The 23457-nt window shown below is 51.6% G+C and overlaps 2 protein-coding genes across 3 annotated transcripts in view; one reads left to right on the top strand and one right to left on the bottom strand.

Annotated features, from left to right (window-relative positions):
* Positions 1 to 227: 227 nt before the first annotated feature.
* On the top strand, positions 228 to 5236 carry KCNK15 (potassium two pore domain channel subfamily K member 15). Its single transcript, XM_057703546.1, has 2 exons — positions 228 to 525; positions 4536 to 5236. The coding sequence occupies exons 1-2, from the start codon at positions 243 to 245 to the stop codon at positions 5234 to 5236; spliced, it is 984 nt and encodes a 327-aa protein (XP_057559529.1). The 5' UTR covers positions 228 to 242.
* A 923-nt stretch (positions 5237 to 6159) lies between these two features.
* Positions 6160 to 23457, bottom strand: part of RIMS4 (regulating synaptic membrane exocytosis 4) — a 64301-nt gene continuing 47003 nt past the window's right edge. For both annotated transcript variants that reach the window (XM_057702661.1, XM_057702662.1), the window contains 4 exons: positions 16084 to 16196; positions 15654 to 15755; positions 14931 to 15070; positions 6160 to 10682 (listed from right to left, as the gene is read on the bottom strand). In XM_057702661.1, coding sequence (XP_057558644.1) covers positions 10464 to 10682; positions 14931 to 15070; positions 15654 to 15755; positions 16084 to 16196 — 574 coding nt within the window. In that variant the 3' untranslated portion in view covers positions 6160 to 10463. The remainder of the gene's footprint in view (positions 10683 to 14930; positions 15071 to 15653; positions 15756 to 16083; positions 16197 to 23457) is intronic.

The raw sequence follows: 23457 nt of genomic DNA, 5'->3' as shown, positions 1-23457 counted from the left end.
GGGCGCCACCGGGTAAACAAAGGCAGCTGTGCGGAAGGCGGCAGGGAAGTGGCAGCTGGAGAAGCCCTCTCGGCCCCCCTCGCCTCGCCCCGCCCCGCCGAGGCCCCGCCCATGGGTGCCGCACCCCAGCCTCCTGAAGCCCTAGCCCCTGCCGCGTGGTGCGCGGGGCAGCCGTCGGGGCGCATGGACGGGGCGGCGGCCGGCGCGGTGCGGGGCCGGGGAGCGGGGCGCGGGGCTCCGCGATGAGGAAGCACAGCGTGCGCACCGCCGCGCTCATCGTGTGCATCCTGTCCTACCTGCTGGTGGGCGCCGCCGTCTTCGACGCGCTCGAGTCAGAGGCGGAGAGCGGCCGCAAGCGGCTGCTGGCCCAGAAGCGCAGCGAGTTACGGAGGAAGTACGGCTTCTCGGCCGAGGACTACCGCGAGCTGGAGCGCCTGGCGCTGCAAGCCGAGCCGCACCGCGCCGGCCGCCAGTGGAAGTTCGCCGGCTCTTTCTACTTCGCCATCACCGTCATCACCACCATCGGTGAGCGGCCCCGGCGCCTCCCCTCAGGGCTCGCTCCATCCCCAGCCGCCCGCGGCGTCCCCCGGTTTGAATCCCACCTCTGCCCCTGTCCAGCTGAGTGACTTTGGACCAGTCATTTCAGCTCGCCGAGCCTCACTGGCCTCCCTTTGTCGAATGGGCTGTCTGTCGTTCCACGCAGGCAAGGCTGGGAGGAGCTAGTAGGTTCGTTTGCCAAGAGGCTGACCCTCAGGAGTGGGGCCGGAAGCCCAAATGGCTGGAGTTGCTTCCTTGCCTGGCTGCATCACGCTCGCTGTGTGACCTCAGACCAGTTGCTTAACCTCTCTGAGCCTCGGTTTTCTCCTCTATAAAATGGGGGTGCTAATAAGCCCAGTCTCAAGGCTGTAGTGAGACAGTTATCATTAAAGAGATAATATATGCGGAAAGTTTTAGCACAGGGCCTGACACATAGAAAGCACTAAAAGAAAAAAAAAAGATTGATTTTTTGTATTATAACACAAGAGAGAACGGGCACCTACTCTGTCTTAGTAGTCCCCGCAGTATGGCCAGTGCCTAGCCTGTAGTAGACTCTCAATAAATATTTGTTGAAGGAATGAGTGATTACCACCAGCTCTGGACCTCACCCTCGGGGATCCAGAGCATTTTCTCTGCAGCATCTGGACCGCCAGCCGTTGCCATGGCTACCGTCTGACTGGTACCTGCTGAGCCTAAGCCTGGAGAAGCAGAACAGGAGAGAATCAGGCTCTGCAGGGCTCCACGCTGGGTGCCAGCCACTCCCCAGGCCCCGGCTGTGGAGGTCCCTTTGGGCTTAGACCATCACCCTGGAAGCCAGTGCCATGGAGAAAGTTCCTCCATAATGCTCTTGCAAGCCAATGTGAGTTTGTGGATTTAGCAGTGGAGTTAAAAGCCTGAGTTCTGCAATTACATAGACCAGAGTTCTGTTCTCACCTCTATTGCCTCCTGCCTTCTCTGGCAATTGATTGTACCTTTCTGAACCCTGGTTTTCTCAACTACAAAGTGAAATCACTCACTGAGTGATTACCAGGTTTAAGTGAGGTCAAGTGTGTAAAATGGATAGCACAAGGCTGAGGCTAAATGGGGACTATTAATTAGCAATAATAACAATTCGTTATTTGCCAACTGTAGGCCCAGCTCCCATTCAACTCTTTTGACCCCTCCTGTTAACATGGGCATCCCTGCTTCCCTATCTAGGCCTAGCCTAAGACCCTCCCGGTTACTGTGCCAGTGGTGTGGGACCCTATGCACCTCCTCTGCCTTCCCCTACATGTTTTGGAGGCCTCCCAGCTGGATTTGGCCTCCTCTTCTGACTGCTCCCTCTGACCAGCATCTGGGAGGGGGTGGGAGGAAGGGCCTGTGGAAACAGCAGTTTTGCCTCTTTTGGCCACCTGGGGGCGCCAGCATTGGTTGTGTGGTTCAGGCTGCATAAGCCAGCCTTGCAGCGAGCCAGGCGCCAGAACCCAGGAGTTGAGCTCTGCATATGCACAGGAGACAACGCGAAGCTATGGAAGATAGTGGTTAATAGCTCAGTCCTGAGACCTTTGGGCAGCTTCTTCCCTCTGAGCCTAGTTTCCTTATCTGTAAAATCTGGATAATAATATCATCTCATATAGTCATTGGGACGATTAAATAAAATCCATGTAGCGTACCTAGCATGTTTAGTTATTATCATTATTCATTTACCTGTCTGTCAAAATATAGCTCCAAACATATGGAAACAGCACTGCTTGGCCTTTTATTCCTAAAGGGGGGTGCTCTGTCTCATACTCAGCACCCCCTTCAATCTGGTTTGATTATTGTTATTATTGATTATTAAACTTTCATTGAGCCCTTAATTTGTGTCAGGCTCTGTGCAGGGAACTCACTGGTGACCAGGGACACAGAGAAACGACCAGCATGGTCTCTGGCCTCACAGACCTCACAGTCTAGTGGCAGCCGAGTCCCCCCACCCCCACACACACCAAATAGATAGAGGCAGACTGATAGGGCCATGAAGTAAAAACATGGAAGTAGAATCACAGATCTTTGTGTGTGTGTGTGTATCTGTATTTGATATTTCAAATGTTATATATGCACTGCACATAGGGTACAAAAAGTATAGGATGAAAAGGAAGTCTCTGTCTCTCCCCATCCCTCAACCCATAAATTCCTTTCCCTGGATCAAATGCAGTTATCAGCTTTTTGAGTACCCTTCCAAATATCTTCTCTATATATTCCTTTAAAACACACACATACATGTTATGAGACATTGGATTATACATGCTGTTTTGTCTCTTGCTTTTTTTCACTTCATATATTTTTGTGATGTTTTTACATCAGTCCCTGAAGAACTGTGTTCCCTTTTTCATGGCTGGCGAGCAGGGCTCCTCAGCCTCGACACCACTGACGTTTTGGACTGGCTGTTCTTGTTGTGGGCACTGTCCTGTGCATCAGAGGATGTCAAGCAGGACTGTAGCCTGTACCCACTAGATGCCAGTAGCACACAGCCACCACCTCCCAGCTACGACAACCAAAAATGTCTTCAGACATTGCCAGTTGTGCCCTCGGGGGCAAAACTGCCCCCAGTTGGAACCACAGCCATCGTTGGAATGGCGCCATGGCTTATCTAACCAGGCTCCTTTTGATGGACACTTGGGCTGTTTCTTAATTTTCATCATGAACAACAATGCTGCAACAACAACTCATGTGCATACACCACGTGGCACGTGTGTGTATTTTGGAGGACTGCCTTCCTCACTGTGGAACTGCACAGGCCAAAGGTGTATTTACATTTTGGCAGATGGGGCCAATTTGCTAGAGGAGGCATATTCTGTTGGGGAAGGACCACTGACTTTTCCTGGGTTATGGGGCCCTTTGAGAAAACCATGAAAGCTGTCACTTCTCCATCCTGGAAGAGACACATATCCACCAGTTCCACGGTGATGGCCCAGTGTGCTAAGACTCAGGGAAACCCACTTGTGTTCAAGTCCCCTACGACAGTTGAGGGGACTCAGTGAGGAGCTCCACCACACTGAAGAGGTGGTTCGTGAGAGCTGGCTTGGAGCAGGATCTGGGAGGGGAGACGTGGACTGGGGCAGAGGGAAAAGATCGTGGAGGGGGACGGGAACCACGAGAAAAGGACATGCTGGTTGGGAAAATGTGAGTTGAGGCTGGAGAGGTGAGGGGGTTCAGAGCGTGAAGGAGCTTGGACATCACCTGCGAACTGGGACTTCACCCTGTGGGGGCTGGGCAGCCACAAAAGATTTTGCTTTTTCTTTCTTTCAAGGCACAATTTACAGACATTAAAATTCACTGTTTTTCAGTGTACACTTCTGCAGATTTTGCCAAATGAAAACCTGTCTTGTAACTGCAGCTGCGATCAAGACATAGAACATTTCCATCACTCCCCAAAATTCTGTCATGCCTTTTTTTTTGGCCATGGGTCATGTGGGATCTTAGTTCCCAACCAGGGATCAAACTGTGCTCCCTGCATTGGAAGCACAGTGACTTAACCACTGTACCGCCAGGGAAGTCCTCTGTCCTGCCCTCTTGTAGTTAGTTAACCTCCCCTGCAGTTCCAAGGACTGGCAACCACAGATCTGTTCTTTGTCCCTACAGTTTTGCCAGAATATTTTCAAAATGTCGTTTAAATGGAACTATGCAGTATGTAGCCTTTTGAGCTTGGCTCCTTTCACGGAGCATAATACATTTGAAATTCATCCTTTGTTGCTCAGGAAACAGTAGTTCATTCCTTCCTATTGCTGAAAAGAATTCCTCTGTATGGATGTACCACAGGTTGTTTATCCATTCCCCAGCTGAGGGACATTTGAGTTGTTTACAGTTTGGGTCTAACCATGCAAGGTTTTAAAGCCGGGGAATGACCTAGTTCCAACCAGCATTTCAAGATGCTCTGCTAGCCCTGGGGGATGGGAAGAGAGACCTGGCAGGTAGGAGGCAGGTGAGAGTGTGAGATGGAGCTGGACGCTCATCAACCCTCCCCTCCTCTCTCCCTCCAGGGTACGGTCACGCCGCGCCGGGCACGGACTCGGGCAAGGTCTTCTGCATGTTCTATGCGTTCCTGGGCATCCCCCTGACGCTGGTCACCTTCCAGAGCCTGGGCGAGCGGCTGAACGCGCTGGTGCGGCGCCTCCTACTGGCGGCCAAGCGCTGCCTGGGGCTGCGGCGGCCGCACGTGTCCACCGAGAACATGGTGGTGGCCGGGCTGCTGGTGTGCGCGGCCACCCTGGCCCTCGGGGCCGCCGCCTTCGCGCACTTCGAGGGCTGGACCTTCTTCCACGCCTACTACTACTGCTTCATCACCCTCACCACCATCGGCTTCGGCGACTTCGTGGCGCTGCAGAACGACGAGGCGCTGCAGAGGAAGCCCCCCTACGTGGCCTTCAGCTTCCTCTACATCCTCCTGGGGCTCACGGTCATCGGCGCTTTCCTCAACCTGGTGGTCCTGCGCTTCCTGGCGGCCAGCGCGGACGCGCCGGAGCGCGCTGCCCGCCCGCTCCGCCAGGGGGCGCGCGCGAGCCGCGGCCCCGCCCTGCCCTACCGCCCCTCCCACCCCGCCGGCTCCACCTCCATCTCCTACCGCATCCACGAGCTGGAGTTGTGGGCCCGCGACAATCTGGGCTTCTCGCCCCCCGCGAGCCCTGGGGCTGGGGGCCGCGGCAGGGCAGGCAGGTCCCTGGCCCGGCGGAAGTCCATCTAACAGCCCTACCTCGGCTGGGGGTAGGTCCTAGAACCGGAGGGTCTGGACTCACCAGTCTGTGCACCCTCCCCAGAGCTTGGAGAGGGGTGACGGGCCGTGGCCTCAATGCGGTCCTCTGCCACGGGTAGTTTCTCATGTCCTAATGTGGTAAGCTCCTCCCTCCTCTCCAAAAATATATTAAAGTCTCGTCATAAGCACAAGCACGACTCTAAAGTCGCCCTGTAGGTGCAAATCCCTCGTGGTCCAAATTGTTTTAGGAAGGCGTGGCCACGATTGCCACCAAGGAGAGGCTCTCCACAAGCCAATGTCCCTAGCTAGCCCTGCAGAGCGGAAGCAGGTGCCTATTTTTCTGTTGTGTGAAGAGGTGGGTTTTCCGTGTTGTGGGGGAAATGCACGACTTTCAACCAGCGAGGCCAGCTGCTCCCACTATGACAAGCGCAGGGATCAGATGGACTGAAGGCAAACATTTACCGTCCGGTGTGGACCAGTGGGCAAATCTCTGCACTATTTAAATGATTACTCATTCTCTTATTCAGCGTGTAGAGTGGAATTGCCCCACCCCCAAATCTGATGTTTTTGTCCTTGGCCAGCTCCACCGTGTCACTGGGACCACCTGAACCACAGTCTCTTCTGGGAACTGTGAGATCTGGTTACTGCCAATCACCCACAATGTGACCTTGGGGAGTCTCATCCCCTTCCTGGGCCTCAGTTTCCACATCTGTAAAATGACTGGGTTCAGCCACTACCCTGTTCCCTCCTGTGTATCTCTGGAAGAGTTTCTGGGACGGGTTCCTGCCCCATAAGGGGACATTAACAAAACTGACATCCCCGAGCACTCGGGTCCTTAAAACTAAGGGCCTTTAGTGTCCCAAAGAGAACTGTGTCAACACAAAGCAGAGCAAGCCAGGTTAGAAAAGCCAAAAACTTTAATTTTCAACATGAGCTACATGGTCATGAACACAATGCAACGTGACCCACTCCAACCCAGGGGCCCAAGAAACCCTCCCTCCCCCATAAGCCTGAGGGGCTCCTGCTCCCAGAAAGGGAAGGGGGGAAAGATGCGTGAGTAGAGAGTGGGCCTGAGGACCAGGGGTCCTATCTTCCTGCCACCCCCTCAGAAGGCAGTGGTAGAGTAAAAGGGATCCAGAGGTGACACCTGAGGCCCCGGGTTCAAGTCTCCACTTTGCCCTCCCAGAAGCTATGAGTCAAATTGGCACAGTCAGCGCCTCCCCGACAGGGTTTGTGAGTCAGATGAGCTCAAGGACAGGAAAGCTTCCCGTCCACTCGGAGGTGCTGCTGTACAGACACGGGGCCTCCCAGAGCCCGAGGGCGTCATCACAGGGCAATGGGGGATGGGGTGGGGCGCCCCCATCCCCTGGGCCTGGCACAGGGCTGCTGCTCAATAAATAAATGCAGGTGGCCTTGCCTGACGCAACAGCTGTGCTCCGAGGGCAGCAGGGCTCAGAGGTGCCTCTGAACGCTAAGGTGTGCCCATGAGCTCTTGATGTAAGGAGCTGGATGGTAGGTCAGCTTGTAAAGTGCATGACCTCAACTCTCTGCCTCACCCCCTGTCGAAGGAAGAGCTCTGAACTGTTGGAGAACTGAGTTCTCATCCGGGCCCAGCCACCAGCTCACCGTGGGACCTTAGCGGGTGCCTTCCCCTCCCAGGGCCTCAGCTTCCTCTTCTGTAAAATGGGGCTGCTAACACAGGCCCCCGTCGACTGCCCAGGGCCTCTTGTGAGGGTACACGTGAGGTAAAAGCTTTTGAAAACAAAAAAAAAGTTTGAAAAGCACTACAGGAAGATCAGGTGTTATTACATCTGAAGGTCTGGTGAGGATTTCCTTAAGATGAGGTGTACCACAGCCACCTCACTCCCACACCCCCCCAGGGAGGAAGTGGTGTCTTGCCTCCCTCAGGTTGGCTCCGGAGGGCTTGTGGCCCCTTGGCGGCACCCCTCCAACCACTTAGACTTGGACCAAATCCTGCACAGCCTCAGTTAGTCAGGCCAGACCCCCAGGAGAGCGAGGTCTCTATGGCAACCCTAACCCCCAAACCCAGGCCCAGAAAAGTTACTGGCCCAATCGGGAAGGAACCAAGCAGCGCTGGGTGGCCCAGGGCTTACATGTCACAGATACTTATTCTGGCAGTTGTGCCCTGGAGCAACGGTCTTCTGTCCCATGAAGGAGGAGAGACAGTGGAGCCCCCGTTTTGGCCTCACTGCTCGCTTGCTGAGGGGTCTCGTCTCGGGCAAGCCATTTACTGATTCTAAGCCTCAGTTTCCTCCCCTCTTCAGATGGGCTACCATCGGCACTGCCCATCTTTTCAAGGCCCCTGGGAGAAGGCCAAAGAGAAGGGCAGAGGAAGTATCGTGGGAAATGACGGCCCCATCTGGTCCTGCCCTGGTTCCAGCCCAGCCTCCGGTGGGAGGAGGAGGCCCAGGCTGGGGGTGCTATAAACTCAGGTGACCCCAGAGGCCTGATCTCTTTGTAAAATGGAAACAATTTCACTAATGACCCCAAAGCCCCTTTCCCTTCAGTGTGACAGGAAGGCTCTGGAGAAGGAAAGTGGAGAGGACTCCCTCCCACCATACCCCTGCACGTGACCTTTGGCCCAGAGATTGAAAAAAGAATTATCCCCTAGAGACCCCAGCCCCCCCACCCCTAATCCCCCCAACTCCTGCTCTTCTCCAAATGGGGGAGTTTGCGCTGGCAAAGGATCAGACAGGAGCGGGCTTGAAGGTTCCCCAAAGCTATTAATGGGAATAGTCACCCCCTCCCCAAACCCCCGTCCCTTGGTGAGGACAGACAGGGATTCCCACGCCAAATGGTCGGAGCCCCTTGGAGGGCGGCCATGTGCTAACAAGGATGATACAAAGAAAGAGGGCTCCAGCCCTCACCCCGCCCACCCCTCCAGGAGGTGAGCTGAGAAGTCACAGAACAAACAAGAAAGTCATTGAGGGGGGCCCTCGGTGACCACCCTCTGGATGTTATTGCTTTGGAGCGCGCTCTCTCTCTTTATACAGGCTGTGCAGACACCCGAGGGCAGACCCAGGCGGAGGGCGGACTCAGGCTGGGGTGCACAGACCGCACCCCCGCTCCCTCTGGTTGACAGAGCCAGGCTCCGCCCCGTCTTTGAAAAGCTACCCCTGAACTCCCAGAGCAGTGACAGCTGGAGAGAGAAGGCGCTCTCCTGGCTCCAAATATTCCGAAGGGTGAGTAATAAACGAACGGCAGAGAAATCACACTGGTTTAAAAAAAAACGCACGGGGGAGGGGCTGATTCTGGGCCTCCAGAGCCCCACAGCCTCCCCCCCCAGCCTTGGGACTCCAGCCACCACAAGCCCAGGGAGGCCTCAAGGCCTCCTGGATCATGAGGGTGCTACAACTCATCTGGAACTTTAAAGGATGCCCATGGCTCAAATAGGCTAAGGGGAGGGGGGAGTTCCAGGTGGAAGGAATCACCTGGTCAAGACCCTAGAGGGGGCCTGGGGACAGGGTGGGACTCAACACGGCTGGGCATCCTCAGTGCAAAACCACCTCCCCTGATGGAGCCCAGGCCCCCTCCGCCAAGGCCCACATCCTCAGGAGTGCTTCTTAAATAAAATCAGTACCAAGGGTAATAAATCAGAATATCTGAGTATCATGGGCAGCTCTGGCTACAACCCTACATGGGGAGGGAGAGGAAGGGGAGGAGGGGGAGGGGCCAGCCTCCAAGTGAACCAGGCTCCCGCTCCAGGCCCAGGCCCAGGCCCAGGCCAGGCCAGCGAGGAGAAGGCCAACTCCTGGAATGGACTCCATCTCCCCTCACCCCTGTCCAGGGACTCTGTAAGGACTCTATGTGAACTAAGACTAGACCCAGGGCCTGGCACACTAAGCCTACCTGGCTAACCAGGACTACGCCCTACAGAGCAGGACTGGGTAATGATAGGGGGTGTGGGTAGCAGGCGGCTGGGTGCCTCCCAGGGGAGGTGGCAGAAATGTGCTTCTACAGAGAGGGGCAGCCTGCGTCCTCCCCAGCATGCAGAAGGGCTCCTGAAGGCCCGGGGGAGGGCCTGGCAGGGAAGGCAGCTCCCAGGCCTGTTAGAGAAGGAATCTCCCATTCTCACACTTATGCCTCTCCGCACTCTCTTTCTCTCCTTGAGCCAAGGTCACTGAGGCCAGGGAGAGGGTTCTGCCCTTAGTACAGGATGGTTTGTTTAAAAAGACTAAAATTAGGGCGCTCTGTTGCCTCCCCAGACCCTTAGCCTGGAGGCAGAGGGCCAGACAAGATAACCTTTGGCCTTATCCAACAAGGAGGAATTCTCCCACTTGGGAAACCCTCACCTTGGCACCACCAGTTCCAATCCCAGCTGTCCTCAGACTCCCTCTCCAATCCAGCATCCCCAAAATTCAGAGATGGTGAGCTCTCTGAGGATGGGGTTCTCAAAAATCGGGGTCCCACAGCTCCTCTGCCTAAACACAGATGACAAGAGTTCTTTCCACTCCACCAACGGTTTGCAAACTAGCTTGAGGCAATCCCACAGAGGGAGGTACCCTGGGGGTCTTTGCCAGGCCCCGGGCACCCCCTCCTTTCCTCTGGTCCCTGCTGGACCCTAAGTCCTAGAGCCACAAGAAGAGGTGCAGGCAGGGGACAGACAGATGGACTCGAACAGGCTGCGGCAAAGCTCCTTCCACGGGCAGGTGGAGGGAGGCCTGAGCTCCTCTTCAAGTCGGGGGCTTGAGGGCCCCCCGGAGCTGGCTCCGGATCCTTGCAAAGCTGCCCCATTAGCTCTGGGGCAGGAGTAGCTGCCTGAACCCGGTGCCGCAGGAAAGACACTTGCTGGTAATTGGCACCATGGAGATGGCCGCTGGGTTCTGGACTTGGCTCCGGGCAGCGAGCTTCCAAGGAGGCAAAAAGGGGGAGCGGTCGGACAGTGTCTGGGCCAGGAGGATGGTTTGCTCTGCCACCTAGGTCTTTCCTTTCTCCGGATTGCAGCCACATCCACCAGGTAAAGAACCGGCCAAGTCAAAAGTGCAGCCAATCCCATCGGGAGAGGGAAGGTCTCAGAGGGTAGGAGGCAAAGAAGGGGTGAGGAGGGGCCCTGGGGGGGCAGGTCTCCCCGTTCTGCTTCCCCGCTAAGGGGGAGAACCCCATCCTCCTCTGTTCAATGTGCCCCTGGGCCTGGGGTCCCAGGTCGGGGCTGGGCGGTCTCCAGACCATCTCGGGGAGCCCCTCCCCCTCCCCGGCACTAAGATCTCTCGCCACAGGGCCCCACGGTGCTCTCAAGGGACAGCTGGGATGCCTGCCGGAGCAGGGGGCCTGTGGCTGGGTCCACCATGGAGGAGGTGGGGAAGAGCTTGTACCAGCCCACGGCCAGGGTGGTCAAGTCCAGCTCCTCCAGCAGTACTCGGGCCACACCCATGAACTGCTTCCGCTCCATTCTCCCATAGTTCCCCCACACGATCACCTGTGGGGCAAGAGACATAGTGGTTCAAATCCTGCCAGTGCCACTCAAAGACCCAGAACAAAAACCTGCAGTCACCCTGCACCCCATTCATCTCGGAGTCCTGGGAATTCTACCACCTAAAATGGCTCAAGTCCCACCAGATTCTCCTGGCTCCAGTGCCACCATTATTGGTTCCTGGATGACTGGCTTCCTGCCTCTGGTCTGGCTCTTTCTTTCCATCCTCCACACACCCCATCTTGGAGCCCAAGCCTTGAGGGCTGACCCTACATTATGTGTCCTACCTGCCCACCCCCCCCCACCGGTTCTCTGCTTCCAGATCCTCGGAAACAAAGCTTTTAAAAGTGGCTACTTGGACAGCTACATGTAAATCAATGAAATGAGAACTCTCTCTCATACCATATACTAAAATAAGCTCAAAATGGTTTAAAGACCTAAGTATAAGACATGATACCACAAAACTCCTAAAAAAAGAACTTAGGCAAAACATTCTCTGACCTAGGGACCTCCCTGGTGGTGCAGTGGTTAAGAAGCCGCCTGCCAATTCAGGGCACACGGGTTCCGTCCCTGGCCTGGGGAAGAGCCCACATGCTGTGGAGCAACTAAGCCTGTGCACCACAAGTTCTGCGCCTACGCTCTAGAGCCCGCAAGCCACAACCACTGAGCCCACGTGCCACAACTACTGAAGCCCACATGCCTAAAGCCTGTCCTCCGCAACAAGAGAAGCCACCACAATGAGAAGCCTGCGTACCACAACGAAGAGTAGCCCACACTCGTAGCAACTAGAGAAAAGCCTGCGCAGCCACGAAGACCCAATGCAACCAGTAAAATAAATTTATTAAAATATGATTCTCTGACATAAATCGTAGCAGTCTTTTCTTAGATCAGTCTCCCAAGGCAAGAAATAAAGGCAAAAATAAACAAATGGGACCTAAACAAACTTAAAAGCTTTTGTATAGCAAAGGAAACCATCAACAAAATGAAAAGACAACCTACAGAAATGGGAGAAAATGTTTGCAAATGATATGACCGACAAGGGGTTAATATCCAAAATATATAAACAGCTCATATAACTCAATATCAAAAAACAACAACCCAATCAAAAAATGAGCAGAAGACGTAAGTAGACTTTTTTTCAAAGAAGACATAGAGACGGCCAATGAGCACATGAAAAGATGCTCAACATCGCTAATTATCAGAAAAATGCAAATCAAAATCACAATAGGGTATCGCCTCACACTGGTCAGAATGGCCATCAAAAAGTCTACAAATAATAAATGCTGGAGAGGGTGTGGAGAAAAGGGAATCCTCCTGTTGGGGGAATGTAAACTGGTGCAACCACTATGGAAAACAGTACAGAGGTTCTTTAAAAAACTAAAAATAGAGCTCCCATATGATCCAGCAATCCCACTCCTGGGTATATATCCAGAAAAGACAAAAACTCTAAATTGAAAAGATACATGCACCCCCAATGTTCATAGCAGCACTATTTACAATAGTCAAGACATGGAAACAACCCAAGTGCCCATCAACAGACAAGTGGCTTAAGAAGATGTGGTGTATACACACACACACACACACACACACACACATTGGAATATCAGCCATTAAAAACAATGAAATATTGCCACTTGCAGCAACATGGATAGACCTAGAGAATATTATACTTTGTGAAGTAAGTCAGGCAGAGAAAGACAAAGACAATATGATATCACTTATATGTGGAATCTAAAAAATAATACACATGAATCATACACAAAACAGAAATAGACTCACAGACATAGAAAACAAATTTATGGTTACCAAAGGGGAGAGGGAGGGAGGGAGGGATAAATTAGGTATTTGGGATTAACAGACACAAACTACTATATATAAAATAGATAAGCAACATGGGGATAGCACAGGGAATTATACTCAATATCTGTTATAACCTATAGTAGAATATAACCTGAAAATAAATAACTGAATCACTTTGTTATACACTTGAAATTAACACAGTATTGTAAGTCAACTATACTTCAATTTAAAAAAATTGGCTGCTACGTGTATAGTGTATATGCTAGCCTCCTCCCTTGTTTCCAACAGACTCTTTTCTGCAGTGCTTCCCCATTTCTTGGTCAACCTCCTCGCTTAGAGTGGCCAGATGGATGGCCTCTCTGGTGGCAGGATGCTCATTTGCTCTCCTGCACCTCAGGTTCTAACTCTGCGCCTCTCTGAAGGTGGGCTGGCTTATCACTCATAGAACCTGTTGTCTTAATGCACACACTTTGGTGTCAGACACATGCAGGTTGAAGTCCCAGTCCTGGCTGGGTGGTTTTGGGCAAAGTCATTTAGCCTTGCGGAGTCTCAGAGTTCTTGTTTGTAAACGGAATCATCCGTACTCAGCTTACCTGTCAAGCGAGGATCACAGGAGATAATAGATGTGAAAGCTCGCTGTAAGCCGTAAGCCCTTCCTCAAGCATGCAGGATAATATGCAAACAACATGGGCCATTGCTATTGGTCACTGCATGTCAGAAACTGTTCTAAGGCTAAATCAGCCTTAGATTCAATCTTCCCAACAATCCTATAAAAAAGGATTCCGATTTCACAGCTGTTTAAATTGGGGCTCAGGGAGGTTAAATCATTTGCCCAAGGTCACTAAACTAATGTCTTCAGTGCCCTTTAGGCAGCTGATCAGAAGCCCATGTCTGGTGTGTGGATGGATTTGTTTTTACTGGTGTTATGGGCTGAACTGTGTTCCCCTCAAATTCATGTTGAAGCCCTAACCCCAGAATGTAACTGTATTTGGGAGATTGGTCCTTTAAGAAGGTGATTACATTAAAATGAGGCCATTAGGGTGGGTTGTGGTTCTGCCTGGTGTTGTTACAAGAACAGGAGATTAGGACACACAGCCAGACACCAGGAATGCCTGCATGTAGAAAAAAGACCATGTGAGGACATAGCAAGAAGGCGGCTGTCTGCAAGCCAAAGAGAGAAGCCTCAAAAGAAATGTAACCTGTGACACCTTGATCTTGGACTTCTAGCCTCCAGAGCTGTAAGAAATACATTTCTATTGTTTAAGCCCCCCCCAATCTACGGTACTTTGTTATGGCAGCCTTAGCAGACTAATACAACTGGCATTCCTCAATTGTGGTGGGTCTGTCCTGCTCAGACATTAGTCAAAAGGCTCAGTAGCAAGGACCCCATGTCAGATTTCTGTTTCCTCTTTCCCTCTGCATCCCAGACAGCGATGTGCTCTGGAGCTTCTCCAAAGATGCTCAGGCCAAACGCAACGCACAAACCTTTGTCCAGTGGGCCAGATGTGGCCCCCAGGTGATCTTCCGATTGTTTTAAATTGTCTTTGAATACCTCTAGACCAGAAGGGTTTTTCCAAACTTTTTTGACTAGTATATACAGCAAGACAGACGTTTATATCATCACCCAGTAAACACATGGGATTCATAATTGAAGCAAGTGCTCCACCAAATAAGACTCACCTGACCTTCCCTGGTTCTATTTCTATTTCTTTCCTGTTTCCTATTCCATTCCATTAAAAAAAAACACTTGTTGTGACCCACTAAATTGATTTCATAACTCACTGATAGGGGTCAACCCACAAGTTGAAAGACTCTGCCCTAGACAGGACCTGGGCTTCCCAGTCTGGCAAAAGTCCCACTGTCTTGGCAACTTGTAACACCTTGGTCCTGCCCTTGTTTGCTCTGCCTGCCCAGGTTAGGAGCAAGCAATCAAGGTATAAGCTAGAGATGCCCAAATGGCAGCTCTGAGAGAGCAGGCATATGGCTCCTAAGGCATCCAACCTGGGCCCTGCCGACCCCATGATGGGCAGCTATTTCTAGCTCCAGGATCCTCCTAAAAGCCAAGGAGCCAAAGACCTCTCTGTGTCCTCCAAAGGCTCTCAGTCTATTACACTGTGCTCCATGCCAAGCCCCTGGCCTCCAGAGATTGGTGGTGGTGATGGTGGTGATGGTGATGATGGTGGTGTTAATGGCACAAAGCGCACATTCCACTGTCATAGTAACGTTATCAGTGGGTACTATTAGTATCCCCATTTTACAGATGAAGAAGCTGAGGCTCAGAAAGGAACTTGTTCAAAGTCACGCAGCAAGTTGTGGTGCTCAGATCTACCATACTGCTCTACTTCCTCCAGGTAAAGCCCTGCAGAGGCCCCAGGTAAGGTAAGGTCCCAGAAGCGCCTCCTTCTCCCTCTGAAACTGCAACCTCCGCCCCTCCCCAGCCCCCAGGCCCCTCACCTGCAGGACTTTGCCCTGGGGACTCTCGGGAAACAGCAGCACCTGGTTATACAGTGGGTCCAGCGATTTGCGAGCAACTTTGGTCTTCTTCTTGGCAATACAGACGCCATTCTCCAGCAGGTAGGCCTTGATGTAGGCCGCTGGGGACAGAGGCCAGCAGGGTGAGTTCTAGCCTGAGCCCCAAAAGGTGGGCAGAGGTCGCAGCAGAGGGACCTACTGCTGGGCACTGGAGTGCCCCCAGGAGATCTGGGGAGGAGGCAACAGGGGTGGGGTGCAGCCAGGGTTGGCTGGGGCCTGCTCTACCCCCTCAGGTGGTCCTGCCTGCCTCCCACTTCCTTTGCTCACCCTTTTCCTCCCTTAGTCTCTAGCTTGCCCACGCTCCCGGGCTTACACATTTATGGCTGACCTATTCACTCAGATGTTTCCTGAGCACCCATGGTGTTCCATGCGTCCTAACAGGTGCTAGGGTAGAACCACAAACAGGAAAGATGGTCCCTGTCCCCCAGGAGCTCAGTCCAGTTGGGGAGCCCAACAAGGTCAATGGACAATTTCAACTGGGTCCCCAGAACAAATCCCAAACCTCCAGTTACACGAGTCACCAGCTATGGGACTGAGAAATCCCCCAGCTGGACCTGATTTTCTCTCTTCTGGACCCAGATATCCCTCAGGACATCCTCCCTGACCTCCACCCCCACCTTGCAGATGGAAGGGCAGCCCCCACACCTGGCAGTGTCTTGGAGCCTGGCTTGGCCGTCAGTCCCCGAGCCTGGATGATGTCCACTTCGAGCTGACCGTTCCGCTCCTGCAAGCCGATCTCCACGTCCCCTGCAACAGGCCCGAGAGCTGAGGCTGGGAAGTGGCTTTGAAGCTCCAGCAAGGACTCGGCTCCTCCTCTCCAATGAGGGATGACATCCCCTTCCCCTCCTCCTCTCCACTGAGGGATGACAACCCCTTCCCCTGCTCCCAGCCCTGAACAAGACCAGAACCAACTCCCACACCAAGTGCCCGGGCTCTGGGGAGCACCTGGCAGCTGTGAACTGGGCTCCAGGCTGGGTGTTCAGTGGATGGAGCCAAGGCAGAGGGGAAGGAGGGAGAGACACAGCACTTCTGGTGGGACTTCTCCCCCATCTGGAACAGGTCTTGGGACACTCACCCATCGGCGTGGTGGCCAGGGTCTGGCGGCCCACAAACTGTGCTGGCCCCATGCTGCCCAGGAAGTCACTGAACTGGGCGTCCGACGCCAGGCAAACTCCCCCATAGTTAAGGCTGCAAGTAGAAAGAATGAGACAAAAACAGACGATTCCAGGGGCCGACTGAGGACTCTGATGACTCAGGCAGTCAGCTCCAGAACAGCCCTCATTCCACAGTGATTCTGTCCACATCCATCACCCAGCCTCAGGCAGACTATCTCTGCCTCCTTCTTTCTACTTTAATGGCCCTAAAATCACAGCTCTGACTCCAAAATTCTAGGGCTTAGCTTCTGTGTCCCGTACCTTTCCCTGTCCTACCTCTCTGCACCGAGCCTCAGGTTCCCCCTCCATGAAATGGGTATGGTGACACCCACCTCTTGGGGTGGCTGTAGGACTCATGGGAGATGATGCGTGTCAGTGCCTGGCTCCGTCGGTTAGGGCCACGATACTCAAAATGTGGTCCAGAGACCAGCAACATCGCCTGCGATCTAAACAGAAAGGGAACTGCACTCCTCAGCTGCTGAATCAGAAACTGCCTTTTAACACGAGCCCAGAAGACTTGTTTGCACTGGACACTTTGAGATGCACGGCATCAGTGGTTCAGCCTCAGAGGTTAGCACTTGTTCTCGATATGTAGCTGCTCAATGTCAATTCTCCTTCCTTTGGAAATAAGACTTCAAATCTCCCTTGGGGAGCCCCCTCCAAGACACTGAATTCTGTGGAGTAGAGCAGACCCAGCTCCAGAGGCTGGTGGGGGCTCAGTCTAGCCAATCAAGCCATTCCTTCCTGAGCCAGTGACTGGCTCAGAGTTGGGCGTGTGGCTCAGTGCAGCCCACAAGAATCTGCCTGGGAAGATTTCTTTGAACTGTAGGAAGTGAGAAACTCTCTTTTCACATCAGTTTTGAACCTGAGGCAGAAAACTGGAGACTCTGGCAGGTCTCTCACTGCTGCGGGAAGCATGAGAAAGGAAGCCATCACACAGGAGTCACTGCATAAGCTCCTGGATGAAACTCTGCCTGAAGCAGATACTTTTTTGTTGTTGTTGTTACATAAGTCAATACAACAACAATTATATTATTTTGCTGAAACCAATTTTAGTTTTTTAGTCTTTTCTTTCCTGTCTCTAAAATGGGAATAATAATGTGCCCATCTCCTAGGTCAGTTGTAAGTATTTAATGAGATCAGGAACTAAGTACCATGCTTGATGTGCCCTCATTATCTTTAGAAGCAAAGAACTCATAATCCATTTTCTCACAGGATCCTTGCCACAACCAAAGGATGTTGGGGTGTTTTGTTTTGTTTTGTTTTGTTTTTGCCTTTACCAGCATTATTCACATGAGGAAGCAGGTAAAGGCCAACCTAAAGCCAGAACTCACAGGGTAGAGTCAGTACTTGGATACAACATTTCTAAGGCCAACCTCAGGTGACTTTTCACCTGGGCATGTTCCAAGAGTAACAGCTAACTTTTAATAAGCACGTAACAGCTAACTTTTAATAAGCACGTACTGTGTGCTGGGTTTCACAGCAGCAGCTGGGGGGTCTTTTAACAGGAGTGGAAGCCTGCCTTGTGCCTCAAGGGCACCGCACACTTTGTTCCCCAGCCTGAAAGCAGTCCCTCAACCTGCCCCCAGCTCCCTTCTTGGGGAACCTGCTGGGCTCTCAGCCTTGAAGGAGCAAGAAGAGCATCCAAGGGAGATGGGGGTCTCTGGTTCCACCCTGAGGGTGCCCCCTTCTGCTTCTAAACCACTCTGTTAGTCTACCTTTTCCCCAGTTCTTCAGAGAGAACAATTCACTCATCATCTTCTCTGCCTGTACCCAGATCTTCACTCCCTAGACATGCTCCCTGGTGCTTGAACCACAGCTATCTGCCTTTACACCTCGTTGCTAATTCACAAAACCTCACAGTTGGCAAAGGATTCACCCACTGGCTCTGAAAATAGTTACAGGAAGGTGTCCTCTGACCCAGCAGACTCCCTATTTCACAGATGGGAAGACTGAGGCCCAGAGTGAGAAAGACACCTGTCCGAGGGCTATATGATGGCAATGCCTGCCACTATACCAGGCCACGGCCCAAGGCATGTCACCCAAGAGTATTTGTAACCTTCATGTCTAAAATTCCAAACAAGCTGCAGGAAGAAACAAGAGAAGACAAGACTCCGTACCATTCTGCTGGGCAAACAAATGTGTTGCTCCCAAAGAAACAATTAAGGAAGACTACTGTCTTCTTATGAGGCACGACTAGTCCTCTACCTGCCAACCTCGGGTTGTGAGAGCCCAGGGACCATCAGAAGAGAAGACTCACTGATGGCTGCAGTGGCCCATAATGGACCGAGAGAGGATATTTGAACTGGGGGGGCCAAAGGATACACAGGGTCCAGCAACAAAGGGAGAGGAAGGAAGGTCACCTCCCACATACTATCTTCTCTCTACCCCAACCAGAGTTACCAGCAGAGGGTCCTGAGGTCCTCAGGCTGGTGAAGCCACAAGAGTAAAGGAGCCTTGTGAGGAGCAGGAGAGAGTAAGAACTTGTCTCTCTCCCAGGAGGGTGATGGAGACAAGGCAAGGGCAAGAGAGTCTAGTTCAGGACCTTGGAGAAGGTCTATGTTGCAGGTTTACACAATGTCACAGAACACAGGAAAGGACAGAGATCCAGGAAGAAAAGAGGGAGATCAACTATTTTAGGCTTTTGGACGTTGAGGAGAAAAGGACTGTACTTAGCCACGGATGATTTATAACAGTAAAAGTGGAAACAATCTAAATATCTGACAGTAGAGGAATTATAAACACGTATTGGGTTATTAACAAAGCATTGAAGTTTGCATGAGCAAAAAATAAATGTTTGTATTAAGTCACTGTCATTAAGTTATAAGTCATTGATTGAATAGGCTGGTTACAGCAACTGGTTTGATTTAAACTCATGCAGTGACCCTGTCCCCTGGCCAGAGCTGATGGACCCAGGGTCCGACAGCTGACCCTAGCTCAGTCAAAGACTTTCTCTGGGAAATAAAAAAGAGAATCTTGGAGACCAACAGTCATGAAAACCGAGCCATGTGAATGGCCTGCCCTCACAAAGACCCCCAAACTACTAGCCACCCACTCCTGGCCGCCCAGTTCTTTCCTCAACCACGTGCAATATCCAAGCATCATTCCAACAAGTTACATTTTGACTTAAGTCATTGGCAGAGTCAACGGCAGGATAATGATCTGAGATTTTAGCCTGAGTCCTTTTTCATTTTCATGATTTCCTACCACCTGCTGTCACCCCTTCCCCATTCAGGCAGGAGCCTAGGTATCCTAGGTCTTCTGCCTCAGAGAAGGGATGACCTTGTAGGATGCAGAGAACAAGACAGTCAGATTCTTGGCTTTTGAGTTTCAAATCTAAGAAGCAGTGGTCTTGGAAGCACAGATGTAGAGAACAAACATATGGACACCAAGTGGGGAAAGCGGGGAGAGTTGGGGGGGGATGAATTGGGAGATTGGGATTGCCATATGTACATTACTAATAAGAAAAAAAATCAAGTTGTACACTTTAAATATATGCAGTTTACTGTATGTCAACTGTATCTCAGTAAAAGTCCTTAAAAAAAAAAAAAGGCAGCAGCAAGGGTCTTGGAAAGAGAGGGGCAAAACCAGGTTGCCCTGCCCCCGAGTAAACAAACAAACCCCAAATCCCCAGCCTGGAAGAGCAGAGGCAGTCAGGCAGGGATGAAAGAGAGCTGAGGAAGGTCTGGTTCCCCAGGGCTAGGCTAGTGGTCCTAAGGGATGATGGGAAACTCCACAGAGGTTTGGGGAATCTGAAAGCAGAGGGGACTCATGTCCATCCTTCTTATTGGGCGGAACTGAGAAAAGGGTGTGATGCTTTGCAGAAATGGTGCCTAGTGTCTTATCAAGTGAACCCAGAGCATCTCTGAGCCTCTATGTATCCCTCCATGCCCCAGAGATGAGCACATGTTCCCACTGCACCTGAGAGAGGGCCAAACCAAGATAAGGCACGGTAGTATTGGAACCCAGGCAGTCAAGCTTCCGAATCTATTATCTCTACAATTATGCAATGGTATTATAGAGGAAGTATGGAAAAAATAACAAATATCTGGGGATAAAAATGGGTACCTGCTATTCTTGCAAACCCAAAGACCCTTAATTAACAGCACAAAAGCTGAGACCTAGACTCTCTCACAGCTGGTGACCTGGCCTCTCCTCCGCACCTGTTTCTTTTCCAGCTCAGCCTCCTGAGGGTCTGGGGATCCATTCTGTTAGGACGGTTTGGGCTCAAAAAGCCTGAGAAATGGCAGTATGTCGTGGGATCTAAGGCACTGAGGGGGCCCAGCCTCCCAGGCAGAGCAAGGCCTTCTGCAGCCTGAAATTGAAAGTTTCCTCCAACATCATCATTGTCTGCTCCTCAGTTCCTGGTGGGATTGTGAGCAGACAATGGGGAACTGGCAGGCCTGGTAATTAGCGGTAATTGTTTATAATATCTGGGCGGCTGCCTGATTTCCCATCCCAGGGTGCCTCGCTGGCTGCCAAGGAACCAGGCTGATGCCCCAGAAACCCTGCACGGGTTGTCCCATCCTCCAGGGCACTGGAGGGAGGAAGAATAAAGTGGTGGTACGTCCCTGCTGGCCAGTGGACCAACTGCATCAGAGATCCCTCTCCACCTCAGGGTCTTCCCTGGAGAAGGACAGAAGGCAGAGGATACAAAGTCAGGGCTGATCCTACTCCTTGCTGGTCAAGCGCTTGCTGTGTGACCTCTGGCCAGCCTCTGGTGTCTCTGCACTTGAATCTTCTTATCTGCAAATGAGCCCACACCTACCCTAGAGACAGTGTGCAGCCCTTCCAATGCTGGGTGCCTGGGCTGTACCAGTTTTAAATGTTTTGAAAATCTCTGCTCATAGGATCCACTTCTAAAGGGGTAGGAAAGAGTGTGTGCTGAATTAATGCCATATACATGCTTCTACTTAGACCATACCTTAGGCAGTAGGAACTCAATAAATGTTTACTGCCAAACCCTTGGGCTGGCCCCAAACTGGGAAAATATACTGGTCGCAACTGAACTTTGGCATAATACAGACCTTGGGTTCCAATGCTGTGCAACCTGGGATAAGTTTGGTAACCTCTCTGAGCTGCATGTATAAAATGGAAATAAATTATAATCACCTGGCTGGGTCACTGGGGAGAGTCAACAGGATGATGCAGGCAAGGTGCTTAGCAAAGGGTCTGGCACACAGCATCTGCTGAATGAATAAAGGATTAAGATGCTGTGGCCAGTACCCCCCAAAAAATAATAAATAAATTTAAAAAATCAAAAAAAAAAAAAAAAAAAAGATGCTGTGGCCAGTGGGTCCCTGCCACCTGGCCTGGGAGAGCCTCTTCTCCCTCTCTATGGTGTTTTCATGGCACTTCTGATTCCAGACCTATTAGAAAGTATAGCATCTGGGTGCCTGAGAGGAAGCCCAGGTCATCTGGGCGGGGAGTTGGGGGTGGGGTGGGGTGGGGATGGCGGCTACAGCAGCTGATTCTTCCAAGGGACACATGCCACACGGGCAGAGGCAGAGACCTGAAACAGGATTAAAGCCAGTGGTCTGCTGGCCTTTTATTTTGTGTTAATGGTGAAATGCAATTTCCTGCCTTTCAAATCCTGTTAGTTTTGTTGGTGGAGCTGAAACCTATTTGTCTTTTATTATTAACCTTTGAGTTCGGTTTGGCCACTGGATTTTCTGTGTTCTCGATGGTTAGAGAAATAATTGGGTTATTCGGGGGTTTGACTTCTACTCTCTTTTCCAGATGAATCACCTGTCTCAACTCGTCGGAAATTAAAAGGTGGCCCAGTCCTCACAGTGAGTATGGGTTACGTGGTTCTAAAAGGGCTCTCCGTCCACCCACTGCCTGCCCACTAATCCACCCACCCACCCTCCCACAGCCTCGCCGAACCTGCAATACAGTCAGTTCTGCTGTAACATGAAATATACATTCCTAAAAACCACAATGCAGGGCAAAGTCCTAGAGTCAAATTCACAGAGCTTATGGGGAAAATATGGTTAGGGGCACAACACCTAAAAAGAGTATCAAGAAAAAAACAAAGACAGGGACGTAATAAACGTGGCAGCACAGTCTTGTACATGTAACATGGTTAAGAAATGCACAGATATAGTGCTTTACCTTGAGGACAGCCTGACGTTTGCTTGTGGAAATGAGTGTCAGAAGGTCTGCAGCATGAGTTACTGCAAAGTGGTGGTGGAGGGCTGTCTGAAATGGACGGGTGGGAAGTCGTAACACCAGGTGTGGGTGGGGGCTGAGGGGGCAGGAGGATGCAAGGGTGTGTTTTGTGCGTTCCTACATGTGTGCAGTTTCCCGAGTTCACCTAGCACTTCTCGTGGGTGAAATCACACCTGAGCAAAGGAGTAATTTAAATTGTGCTCAAATTATTGGAGAATACTTCCATTGTATTGAAACAAATTTGTGTTTTCAAAACAAGTGTTGTAGCAGAATTGACTGAATGCTGGTATAAAAAGCATCACAATACCCTGACTCCGCTTCTCAAGTGTTCAAGACATTTCCAAACCTGCCCTCTCCCCCTGCCCCGGGCCATGAGAGTATAGCTCCTGGGTGTGAAGCCAGGGATGTGATTTATTTTTTATTGATCAAAAGCTTGCCATGAGCCAAGCACTGATAGTACTAAGTCATCAATATTAACTCATTTGACCCTCATTTAACAGCTCTGTGCAAGCTATGTACTTATTATCAATACCCACTTTCCAGAACGGGACACCAAGGCCCAGAAATGTGAAGTAACCCGACCAAGAACTCGCTGCTGGTAAGCAATACACCTGGCATTTGAACCTGGGAGTCTGGTGCTGGGGTTCATCTTAACCACTCTGCTACACCGTCTCTGTGTCCCAAGGAGACCTTGGCCTTGCCCAGGGCAGAGCACAGGGATCCCCAATCTTTGGGGGTCAGGCAGGCCTGGATTTGAATCCTGACTCCCCCCACTCACTGGCTGTAGAAACAAATCCTCACCACCCAGAGCCTGGGTTTCCTTTTCGGTGAAGTAGGAACGAACAATGGTAGGACACCGTTGGTGCTATCTGTAAGTATTAAATGAGATAAACACCTTAGAACAGAATCTGGTGAAGTCAAGTGCTCAACAAATACTTGCGCTTATAAAACAGAAGCAAACAAATCCCCATCTCCTAGCCCATGGCCACGTCCTGTTTGTCCTTCAGACACAATGGCTGCTAAATAGCAGAGGTGGGGAAGGGGAAGGTGGTTCTGACCCCGCACCCATCCTCCTGGGTCTTCAGTGATGAGGCAAACAGCCTTGACAGGAAGCCACCTGGGGG

The sequence above is a fragment of the Hippopotamus amphibius genome, chromosome 12 (assembly GCF_030028045.1).
Source record: "Hippopotamus amphibius kiboko isolate mHipAmp2 chromosome 12, mHipAmp2.hap2, whole genome shotgun sequence".
NCBI classification, from domain to species: Eukaryota; Metazoa; Chordata; class Mammalia; order Artiodactyla; family Hippopotamidae; genus Hippopotamus; species Hippopotamus amphibius.
This window is presented reverse-complemented; position numbering and strand designations above follow the sequence as displayed.